Genomic DNA, 12727 nt, shown 5'->3' with positions numbered 1-12727 from the left:
CTGTATCATAGTCTTTCTGCCAGTAGACTCCAGACTATAGGGTGCTGTTTAAAAAGACAGTCTGCCTTTCCTAATGGATATACAAGGCAACAGCAAGGAATTTATATTTTGGCAGCTTTGCATGTGTGTTAATAAAATGATCTGCCTGCTAAAAAGAGAAATCCTAATAATACAATTCATTTTTTGTGAGAATAGCTTTCTGCAGATTTTTTAAAGCACCACTCCAGCATTTTCTATTATTTGACCATTGGAGTGGTATCAATAATACATATTCCCTGCCCATACCTTTATACTTACCAGCCGCCGCCTTCCCGATGCTGCTTCGGTCCTGTTCCGCCATCTTGTGACTGCAGCTTCTGACTGACCGAAAGCCATGCAACTTCATCCATTGAGAAGAGACCTACGGATCGCCCAGCAAACACTGGAGCAATCGGTGAGGTCACAAACTGCAGAAGACGACTGGAGCAGCTCCGAGATCGGAAGTGACGGAAACTGATAAGTACAATACTAGGAGCAGGAAACGTGCATTAATGATACCATTCCAATGGTGAAATAAAAAAAAAACCTCTGGACTGGTGCTTTAATAAGGTTGCAATCAAAATTATTCAATCCCCTATAGCAATTTGTGTTTTAGCAAAAGTGATAAACTTTCTGCAGTTTGCAGTAAATTAATGAAGCGAGAAAAAATGAAATAGCTGAGCACAACTAATCTAACAAGTGGTTTCTCTAAATTAACTATTCTCTCTCTCATTATTCTGGCATTTAGCAAATATTAATAATGATGGTAATTCTAATTGACCTAAAACATAAAAGGTTTATTCTGATTTCATGGTAGGCTAGTTTCACACTAGCGTTTTTGAGCGCAGCGACGGCCTGCGCACGGCCGCCGCTAAGCCCCGCCCCCTGCCGCGCCTCCGCCGGTAGCTCTGCCTACCGGCGCATGACGCTGCATGCGCCCTGCGTCCCCTATCTTTATCACTGGGGGCGCAGGCCGTGCGCAGTATGCGTTTGCCGGCGCATGCGTCCTTTTGTCGGTGCGCCAACCTGCGCCAAACGCAACCTGCTGCAGTTTGGTTGCGCCGGCGCACCGTGAAAAAGGCGCATGCGCCGCCAAACGCATACTGCGCACGGCCTGCGCCCCCAGTGATAAAGATAGGGGACGCAGGGCGCATGCAGCGTCATGCGCCGGTAGGCGGAGCTACCGGCGGAGGCGCGGCAGGGGGCGGGGCTTAGCGGCGGCCGTGCGCAGGCCGTCGCTGCGCTCAAAAACGCTAGTGTGAAACTAGCCTCAGATATTGAGAAAAACATGCAGATGTGTCTTTTCATATAGTGGATGGAAACTTCTAGTTTCAAATATGGTAAAAATTCAATCATGTATGATATAGCATAATTCATGGGTACTCTTTAAAGGAACATCTGCAGTTGGAAAATGAATATAAGCATGGATGCCGATTTTAACGGCTCAAAGCAACATCCTCAACAACAGCAAAGAAACCAGATACATAGATGCACATATTTATTACTATATATTGCTACAACATGCACATAATTACATTTATGTAATTTGAAAATTCCAAATTACATAAATGACAATTCCAAATTGATCAGACTTAATGTAGCTTACCTGAAATGGAGAGCTGTCTTTCTCTTTTATTTTGCCTTTCTTCTTGGATAGGAACTTCTACCATTGTCACGCTGCAGTCTGCGGGAGAATCTATTCTCTTATACAGATCTGAACAGTTTTTATTGATATATTCAGAGGTTACAGATTCCGAAATGTCACCTATACATTCCCTTCCAGGATCCTGTTTGTGGAGTCTTTTAGGACTTTTATCGTTTTCTTCCACTTTATTGCACTTCTCATTAGTATTCACATTTACATCTGGCACATTTGCAACTGGATCAGAACAGCTGCTGTTTGGACTTGCACTTTCTCTGAGTGATGTGCAGCTCATGGCTGCGGAGGAGCACTCACTGCTGGTTCTTTGACTAAACCTCAATTTTAAATTCACAGTATCAATGTCATGTGCACACATCTGAATACAATTCTCGCTCTCCTTAGGGACAACAGGAATAATTTCTTCAAGCTCCGTAATGTCTGGTTCTACAATTAGATCGTCTTCTCCAACTTCATCTACCGTCACTAGTTCCTCCATGTTAGTTGGGTACCAGCTTTCGCCTTCCTGTTCACTTCCACTGTCCCAGTCCTGCAATTTCAATAAATGCATCCAGAGTTATATAATGTTTCACTTTTATTGATAACTCAGAAATCATGAAGTTTATGAATGCACCAAGGAAATAAAGTAACATTAAAGGGAATATGTCACCACATTTGACCTATCTAAAGTATTAATATGGGCATTCAGGTTATACACTATTGAATAAAGTGATACCTGTAGGCTTCATACCAGATGCCTTGTTGTTGATAGATCATCTGTTATCACTTTGTGTAAATGATGTCTTCCAGGATATGGGGAGGATGTTGCTTGGAAGATAACTCTGCCTCCAGAGCTTATTTTAAATAGAAGCTAGAGTTACCAGTGAGACAAGTAACTAACACAAAGCAGGAGAACTGGACTTTGTCTTCTAATAAATAACTTTTTTGCAGCTCTCTGAGCTCTCCTGTATTGTAACAATATTACAGCCCTGTCTGCCTGTGAGATGGAAGCTGGAGTTGAGAGGAATCTATAGATGTGTCAGCTATAATCACACACAGCTCTGCATTGAGATCAGGAAAGCAGATAGCGGCCATTACACTGGTAATGCCCCCTTCATGTAAAATAAGCTCTGGAGGCAAAGTTATCTTCCAGGCAGCGTCCTTCCCATAGCCTGGAAGAGTTAATTTACATAAAGTGATGAAAGATAATTTATCAACAAGGCATCTGATGTGAGATATACAGGTAGGAGTTTTTCAACAGTCTATATAACCTGTTTGCCCATATTAATAGTTTAGGTAGGTCAACTCTGGTGACAGATTGCCTTTAAGTTACATAGAAGATAAGTAACCTAGCAGAATTTTAGTGCACATCTGTCTCCTACAAAAATTTGCAAATAATTTAATTGTAGCAGTTTTCGGCTTATCTACAGCATTCTATAAAAAAGAAGAAGTTTTGTTATACTCACCGGGGGGGGGCGGTCTGGTGCGATCCGGTCCGATGGGTGTTGCAGGTCCGGGTCCAGCATCTCCCATCTTCTTGCGATGTCATCCTCCTGCTTGCTTCATGGCTCCCCGGCATCGCGCTTCTGTGCAGGCGTACTTATCTGTCCTGTTGAGGGCAGACCAAAGTACTGCAGGGAAAGGTCAGGGAGGCCCAGCGCCTGTGCACTACAGTACTGTACTCTGCCCTCAACAGGACAGATAAATACACCTGCGCAGGAGCGCGATGCTGGGGAGCAATGAAGCAAGCAGGAGGGCGGCGATCATAAGAAGATGGGACCCGCCGGACCCGGACCTGTGACACCCATCGGACCAGACCGCCCCCAGAGTGAGTATAATAAAACTTATTTTTATTATCTTGCAGGTCGGATCGGGGGCTTATCAACAGCATTATAGAATGCTGTATATCAGCCCTGAAAGGCCGCAGCTGTATCTTATATTGGCCAAAACTGCTGACAGGTTCACTTTTAGGCTATGTGCCCACGGTGCGTGTTAAAACGCACACCAAAAACCGGACTCCTTTCCAGAAATTGCGCGTTTTTTTCCGCGCGATTTCACCGCGATTATGATCGCGATTTTGCCGCGATTTTCACGTGCGATATTCAAGCACTTTCCAAGCGATTTGAAGCATCACTTGGAAAGTGATTGACAGGTTGGTCACACTCATCATACATAGTGTTTGACAAGTGTGACCAGGTTTTTACCATTGAGGCCGCCTATGCGGCATCAATAGTAAAAGATAGAATGTTAAAATACTAAAAAAAAAAAAAAAAAATCGGGGTATATTTACCTTCCGGCGTCCCGCGCTGCATTCCCGGGCCACAGCGTTCCCAGTAATGCCTTGCGAGACCTGTGATGACGTAGTCTCGCGTTGCTATAGCGATCTCGCGAGACCGCTAGAGTCACGCGAGACTACGTCATCACAGGACTTTGCCGCAAGGCATTACTGGGAACGCTGTGGCCGGGAATGCAGCGCGGGACGCCGGAAGGTAAATATACCCCGATTTTTTATTCTTTATTCTTTTTTTTACAGGGGTATGGTACCCAGGGCCTGGAAGACAGTCTCCTCTCCTCCACACCGTGGGTACCAACCGCACATGAGACGCTTAACTTCCCGCATGGTGTGCATAGCCACATGTGGGAAGTAAGCGATTCTCATGCATTCCTATGGGTGCGGAATCGCGGCAATTCTTTGCGATTCCGCACAAAAGAATGATCATGCTGCGATTTTTTCCGCGATGCGATTCCGCCGCGGAAAAAAGCGCAGCATTAGCACAGCATGTGTGGAATGCCATAGGAATGCATGGGGGGCGTTGTGTACACGATTTTTAAATGTTTACGCTGCGTTTTCGTGCCGAAAATCGCGGCAAAAATGCTTAAAAATCGCTACGTGGGCACACAGCCTAAAAGAAATTTCCTTTTTTTATTTAATTCATCCTGGCCATATTAAAAACAATGAAATCCACAGGTACAGTGCTGCATCACCACTACTGCATGAGTGTTTCTGTATTGTTGGGTGTAGTCTGTACACAATCATGGAAACAGTGGTGATTTCATTATTTTTAGCACAACTAGGATGAATTAACCCCTTTATGCCCTGCTATGTGTAACACAAGCAATCAGAAGATCACATGGAGACTATTGAAGTCAATAAAAAAAAATTGAAGAAAAATGTTCTTAAAAATATTTAAAAAATTAAAAATACCAGTATAAAAAAAGTTTAAAATCACCCCTCATTAGCCCCATTCAAAGTAAAACAATAAAAAATACACATATTTGGAATTGCTGCCTTTAGAATCGCCCAATTTATCAAACTATAAAAATAGTTAATCCGATTGGTAAACAGTGTGAAAAGAAATCAAAACTCCAGAATTACAGTTTTTTTAGTCGCCCAACATTGCAATAAAATACAATAACGGGTGATCAAAAGTCAGAATGCAAAAAATAATCCCTGACCTAGCCCCAATTCATGAAAAATGGAGATGCTACGGGTCTTGGAAAACAGCAACATTTTTTTTTAGCATTTAGTGAACATGGTAAAAATAAAAAAGACAATTGTGTAATTGCACTTTTTTTTTGCAATTTCACCGCACTTTGATTTTTTTTTTCTATTTTCCAGTACACTATATGGTAAAACCAATGGTGGCATTCAAAAGTACAACTCCTCCCGCAAAAAAACAAGCCTTCACATGGCCATATTGATGGAAAAATAAAAAAGGTTATGGCGCTGGGAAGAAGGGGAGCAAAAAACAGAAACTCAAAAACGGAAAAACCCAAGGTGGTGAAGGGGTTTATAAAAAAAACAAAAACAACTGGTTATAATTAAGGTTATAATTTTGCAATTTAAACAGGCTATCAATCACCCCTTGAATAAGCAAAATGTCTATTTGCCTATTCGTCAGGTGACCTGATCTTTTGTGTTGTGCAAAACATCATCATTTTCCCCAGCGCATCGACTCTGCTGAGAACAATGGCAGCCGCTAATGACCGTAGTAACGTGCCCTAGGTAGGCATGTGAAAGCGGATTCTTAGAGTGAGGGTCACGACCACAGATTTAATGTAATTTACACCCGAAAACTCACAACAGGCATAGAGTAACAAGCTTATTAAAAGTCCTATGACTCCTAATAAATTCATCACATTTTCCTCCGGACTGAAAACGACATAGGAAAGGCCAGTCTGACCAAACTCCCCAAATAGTTTTTAGACATATTTATATATTTAGATATGAGGTACACTAAAATTGTGGATATAGTTTTTAGCTCCTAGCTTATGTGCGACTTCTGAGATACTCAACAACATTAGATATCCTAATGCCAAGTAACTCACAGCTTTCAAAATACAATTATGAAGTCAGGAATCCATCCATACTGGACATTCTAAGAAGAGTTAGTGCTGTTACTATCTGAGAAAATCAAACAGTTTTTATTTTTAATCCCAGACACATTCTAGAAAAAGAGCACCAGAACAGGGGGGGGGGGATAGGTATCTGGATAGAAAGTTAAATTGGTAAAATTAAATATTAATGGACTGTCATATCTACAACACAAAACGGTTATACAGTTTACAAGTCAATGTGCTGCAAAATGTTGACAGTTATTAATATGTGCAACAAGGTTACTGGTTATGGGTGACCACATTTAATATATCAGGATATTTAAGAAACCCCAACTGTTAAATTTATTGCAGTATGGTCAAGTCTTGCTGTCTAATAATCCAGTTTTAAGTGCCCTGAAGGAAAGTTAATAGTGCTATAATAGCTACTGTCCGTGCTTACAGGACTGGTTTGTCTGCCCACACAGATATTGATAGCATTAGCTCACGATTAGAAAGAGATAGATCTGGAGGTTTTCCCAGAACATTTTTCCAACACAAATATCTATTAACCACAATGTATCATGTACCATTTGCTACCTGAAGAAATCGAAATAGGTGGCTAAGTCCCACTTCAGTGTCTATGACAGAAAAAGTACAGAAGAGGGACATATATAGTTATAATTAGTATAGACCATGTTACGTCTGTGCACCATCTGATATATATCTTTGGCACATGTGCCTTTGAATTACTATTGCCAAGGGAAGTCATGCAAAGTAATTTATACATGGAGCAAACACGTAAAAAAAAACTTTGTAAAGCAAAGCTACAAGCCAAGGTCATTGCAGGGCAATTTCCTTACACAACAGCTATGCAATCCAGTGTCAACTATATATCAAATTCGACTGCTTCAGATGAAATAACATAGGCCAGGGACACAAGTCAACGGATCATTTTCATCAATGGGTACAGTTCTTTTTTTAGGCTCTAAATGCTTAAGTTCATGCAATACCATCTCTTAATGACTGGTGGGTTAACACGGCAAATTGTTGATTTATTATTAGATGAAAGGGCACGTTAGTGGCTCTGCTAAAGGCTTGTGGGATTAAATTAAAGGATCACAGAAGCACGGCACTAATTTTTATCTTCTATCTGTTATCTGTTGTTATACTTAAAAGAGCAGCCATAAAAAGGACACACAGGTTAACATATATATAAGCTATGTAATATAAAAGCTTCTTTCTAACGGCTGGGAGGCAGCTTTCTGTTTGGCATTATTCAGACGTCCATATTGCACATACGTCTTCTATCCATGAATTTCACACATAGAATACTTACCCATTATAATTTATTTTGCTATTCACATTTTTTTCTGGCAGCATGAATAAAATGTACCATAACAAGTTTATGGGTCCATGAAAATCTCTAGAGAGCACACAGATTGCATAACAACAGTACAGCGTCTAACATTGCAATGAATAGGAGAAGCTTTGGAATTTTTTATTAACTTGTCCTTACGTGAAAAACAATGATGATACTTGGATCCAAAAGACTGATGATACACATACCATTTTGTATACATGAAAATAACTCGCATTTAAATGAGGCCTTGCACAAAACTCTCCATGATCTGTATCCAACAAAACCTTCCCTCACCATTTAAAAAATGCTATCTGCGCTTGGTGTGTAACAATAAATTGAGTTGTTTGGGACCTGTTTTTACTACAGATTTTTAACAGCTTGAATAAAGTTTTATTGACAATCTGTTCAGGAACGTCTTGTAATGAGTTTTGTTTTGGTTTACCTTGTTTTGGCTGCAGTTTGCATTGGGAAAATTTCCTATTGCATATACAGTGGGGCAAAAAAGTATTTAGTCAGTCAGCAATAGTGCAAGTTCCACCACTTAAAAAGATGAGAGGCGTCTGTAATTTACATCATAGGTAGACCTCAACTATGGGAGACAAACTGAGAAAAAAAAATCCAGAAAATCACATTGTCTGTTTTTTTTTCATTTTATTTGCATATTATGGTGGAAAATAAGTATTTGGTCAGAAACAAGCAATCAAGATTTCTGGCTCTCACAGACCTGTAACTTCTTCTTTAAGAGTCTCCTCTTTCCTCCACTCATTACCTGTAGTAATGGCACCTGTTTAAACTTGTTATCAGTATAAAAAGACACCTGTGCACACCCTCAAACAGTCTGACTCCAAACTCCACTATGGTGAAGACCAAAGAGCTGTCAAAGGACACCAGAAACAAAATTGTAGCCCTACACCAGGCTGGGAAGACTGAATCTGCAATAGCCAACCAGCTTGGAGTGAAGAAATCAACTGTGGGAGCAATAATTAGAAAATGGAAGACATACAAGACCACTGATAATCTCCCTCGATCTGGTGCTCCACGCAAAATCCCACCCCGTGGGGTCAGAATGATCACAAGAACGGTGAGCAAAAATCCCAGAACCACGCGGGGGGACCTAGTGAATGAATTGCAGAGAGCTGGGACCAATGTAACAAGGCCTACCATAAGTAACACACTACGCCACCATGGACTCAGATCCTGCAGTGCCAGACGTGTCCCACTGCTTAAGCCTGTACATGTCCGGGCCCGTCTGAAGTTTGCTAGAGAGCATTTGGATGATCCAGAGGAGTTTTGGGAGAATGTCCTATGGTCTGATGAAACCAAACTGGAACTGTTTGGTAGAAACACAACTTGTCGTGTTTGGAGGAAAAAGAATACTGAGTTGCATCCATCAAACACCATACCTACTGTAAAGCATGGTGATGGAAACATCATGCTTTGGGGCTGTTTCTCTGCAAAGGGGCCAGGACGACTGATCTGGGTACATGAAAGAATGAATGGGGCCATGTATCGTGAGATTTTGAGTGCAAACCTCCTTCCATCAGCAAGGGCATTGAAGATGAAACGTGGCTGGGTCTTTCAACATGACAATGATCCAAAGCACACCGCCAGGGCAACGAAGGAGTGGCTTCGTAAGAAGCATTTCAAGGTCCTGGAGTGGCCTAGCCAGTCTCCAGATCTCAACCCTATAGAAAACCTTTGGAGGGAGTTGAAAGTCCGTGTTGCCAAGCGAAAAGCCAAAAACATCACTGCTCTAGAGGAGATCTGCATGGAGGAATGGGCCAACATACCAACAACAGTGTGTGGCAACCTTGTGAAGACTTACAGAAAACGTTTGACCTCTGTCATTGCCAACAAAGGATATATCACAAAGTATTGAGATGAAATTTTGTTTCTGACCAAATACTTATTTTCCACCATAATATGCAAATAAAATGAAAAAAAAACAGACAATGTGATTTTCTGGATTTTTTTTCTCAGTTTGTCTCCCATAGTTGAGGTCTACCTATGATGTAAATTACAGACGCCTCTCGTCTTTTTAAGTGGTGGAACTTGCACTATTGCTGACTGACTAAATACTTTTTTGCCCCACTGTATCTGATGAATGACAGTGTGAGTGTGTGGGTATACAGCGACATCTGTGATCCATAAGCTTCCAAGAAAAGTGTATACAACAAAATATTTTTTGTTTTTGTTTTTTTACTGGATGCAAAAAAAAACACAGAATCAAAAAGTGAATTTGTTTCAGTTCTTGAAAAAAAGTGAAACTCATATTATATAGAGGCATTACAAACAGAGTGATCTATTTGAAGCAGAGGCGTATCTGGGGGGGGCAGCCGGCAGGGGGACGCAGTCGGGCCGCCTAATACCTTGCCCCAGCGGATGCATTCTGCCGTCCCTGGACTGGGAGTCGGCCGTTCTCTGTGCTGGCTGTCAAGCTGACAGCTGGCACATAAAAAAAAATCTCTCTTTCTCTTAATGTGTGGGGGAGATTTATAGTGGGTTTGGGGGGAGAGTGTGTGGGGAGAGATTTGGACTGGGGATGGAGGATTTAATGTGTGTGGGGGATTTGAGGACATAAAATGAGGAGCAAAAGGGGAGATGCAGGGCATATATGAGGAAACAGAATGAGGGGCCTATATGAGGAAACAATGAGGGAATGGGGGCATGTATGAGGAAACAGTACAAGGAAATGGGGGCATGGACGAGGAAATAGTATGGGGGAATGAGGGCACGTATGAGGAAAAAGTATGGCGGATGGGTGCAGACAGTATGGTGAGTGGGGGATGGGTGCAGACATTATGGGGAGTGAACGGGGAAATGCATGTGGACACGGTATGAGTAGTGATGGAAAAATGTATATTGACACAGTATGGGGAGTGAGGGCGATTGGATGTGAGCAGACACAGTATTTGGAGTGGGGGGTATGTGTGAGCAGGCAGTATAGAGTGAGGGGTAAATATATGAGGAGACAGTATGGTGAACAGGGGGATGTGAGAAGAGACAGTATGAATATGGAAAGGAATAGTATGAGGAGACAGAATGGGGGAGAAAAGTGAGTGGGCACAAAATAGAGACAGTAGATGCGTAGCATGGGGGGACAGTGTAAGGGTACAGCTAGGTGGGGACAGTATACAAAGGAGAGGGAGTGTGATGAGAGGGTACAGTATAGAGACTGGGCCCTATAGGGAGGAAACTGTGAGAGGACAGTGTGAAAAGGGGTCTCAGTGTGGAAAGGAGAGGTCAGTGTAAAGAGCATGTACCATAAAACCTTTCTAGAATTCGACCCTTTCTTACTTTCGACTCTGCAAAAACTCTTACTGTTTCTCATATTCATTCTCATCTGGACTGTTGTTATTCTCTACTAATTGGTCTCCTTCTTGCAAAAATCTCCCGTCTCCAATGTGTCTTGAATGCTGCAGCCAGGATCCTATTCTTCACCAACCGTTACACTGATGCCTCTACCTTGTGCCATCATTACACTGGTTACCCATCCACTCCAGAATTCAGTATAAACTTATTACCCTCACCCACAAATCTCTCCATGGCTTTGTGGGTGAGGGTAATAAAAATTTTGTTTTAGCCAAAGATTTCACATTTTCACACAAGAAGTGGGTAAAAATGACAACAAAATTTGTCACACAATTTCTACTGAACTTGGCAATACCCCATATGTGGCTATACAGTTCTACTTAGCCATGCAGAGAGACTCAGGAGGAACGGAGTGCTATTTGCCTATTCAAGTGAATGAGTCTGTGCACATGTCAGCATGGGCCATAAAATGATGAGAGTTACATTTAAGTAATAAAAGAGACAGCAGGCGGCGGCTGATGGGACTATTACATCAAGCTGTGGGCTTGATGTCACCTGAAAGGTGACATCAACCCCACAAATATTACCTCACTTGCCACCGCTATTACTATTACTCCCATCAGCATACCCCTGCTGCTGCTAATAAGAGTGACAGCAGGAGCGGGGGATGGGAGTATTTACACTGCCGCTCCTGCGCTGTAAATAAATACTGTAATTAAAAAATTGTCAGCTTCAGCAAGGCTGGTTATCAAGAATAGAGGGGTCCTCACGCTGTTTTTTTTAAATTTATTTGAATAAATTATTTTAAAAAAACAGCATGGAGTCCCCCCCCATTTTTGACAACCAGCCTTGCTAAAGCTCACAGCTGGGGGCTGGTATTCTCAGGATGGTAAAGGGTCATGGATATTGACCCCCCAGCCTAAAAATAGCAGACCGCATCTGCCCAGAAAAGGCACATCTATTAGATGAGCCTTTTCTGGCGCTTTACCCAGCTCTTCCCACTGGCCCTGTAGCGACGGCAAGTGAGGTAATATTTGTGGGGTTGCTGCCGCCTGCTGTCTCTTTTATTACTTAAATGTAACTCTCATCATCATTCTCCCCTGCTCGCGCTGATCGCCGGCAGAGCAAGGGAGAATGATGAGAGCAGTTTTCAGAACCCGGCGCCGGGGAACAGCGCTTCCTGTAACCCTTCTTCCCTGGCACCCGTCCTTGTGGTACTGATGCAGCACACGCATGCCCCACGTGTGCTGCAAGTATTACACACACAGACACTGACATCTCCGGTACCGGAAATATCAGGATGTGTGAAAGAGGCCTTATAGCAGGTTTTTATGTTTGGTTGCTGCCACACGCTAAAAGACACTTTTTATTGCAAAAAACAGTTTTTGCATCACCACATTTGGAGAGTTATAATTTTTCAATATTTTGGCCACAGATTCACGTGAGGTCTTGTTTTTTCCGAGACGAGCTGATGTTTTTATTGATACCATTTTTGGGCATATAACATTTTTGGATTACTTTCTATTCCGATTTTTGGGAGACAGAATAAGCAAAAAACAGCAATTCATGAATTTCTTTGTTTTTTTGGGGGGGGGGGGTTATTCTGAGAGCTATAACTTTTTATTTTTCTGCTGATAGAGCTGTATGGTGGCTCGTTTTTTGCAGGACAAGATGACGTTTTCAGAGGTACCATGTTTATTTATATCCATCTTTTTTATTGCGTATTATTCCACTTTTTGTTCAGCAGTATGATGATAAAGCATTTTTTTTTGCCTTTTTTTTAATGGTGTTCACTAAAGGAGTTAACTAGTGGGACAGTTATATAGGTTGGGTCGTTGCGGACATGGTGATACCAAATATGTGTACTTTTATTGTTTAGATTTTTTTTCATTCAAATATTTATTTAGTGATAGAATATATTGATTTTTTTATTATTATTTTAGATTTTTTAAAAATATTTTTACACTTATTTAAATTTTTTTTTTTTACTTTTTCCTAACTTTTACACTTTGTCCCACTATGGGACAATCATTATTTTGCAGGCTGATCGCTTCTATAGCATGCGGATGAAGCAGGGGCTG

General features: G+C 41.6%; 1 protein-coding gene across 1 annotated transcript in view; it reads right to left on the bottom strand.

Annotated features, from left to right (window-relative positions):
• Positions 1 to 12727, bottom strand: part of RBM20 (RNA binding motif protein 20) — a 406997-nt gene that overhangs the window by 27627 nt on the left and 366643 nt on the right. The window contains exon 11 of the mRNA XM_073553101.1: positions 1625 to 2207. Coding sequence (XP_073409202.1) covers positions 1625 to 2207 — 583 coding nt within the window. The remainder of the gene's footprint in view (positions 1 to 1624; positions 2208 to 12727) is intronic.

This window comes from Dendrobates tinctorius, unplaced genomic scaffold (assembly GCF_039654945.1).
Source record: "Dendrobates tinctorius isolate UK_male_01 unplaced genomic scaffold, ASM3965494v1 ptg000196l, whole genome shotgun sequence".
Classification (NCBI taxonomy): domain Eukaryota; kingdom Metazoa; phylum Chordata; class Amphibia; order Anura; family Dendrobatidae; genus Dendrobates; species Dendrobates tinctorius.
This window is presented reverse-complemented; position numbering and strand designations above follow the sequence as displayed.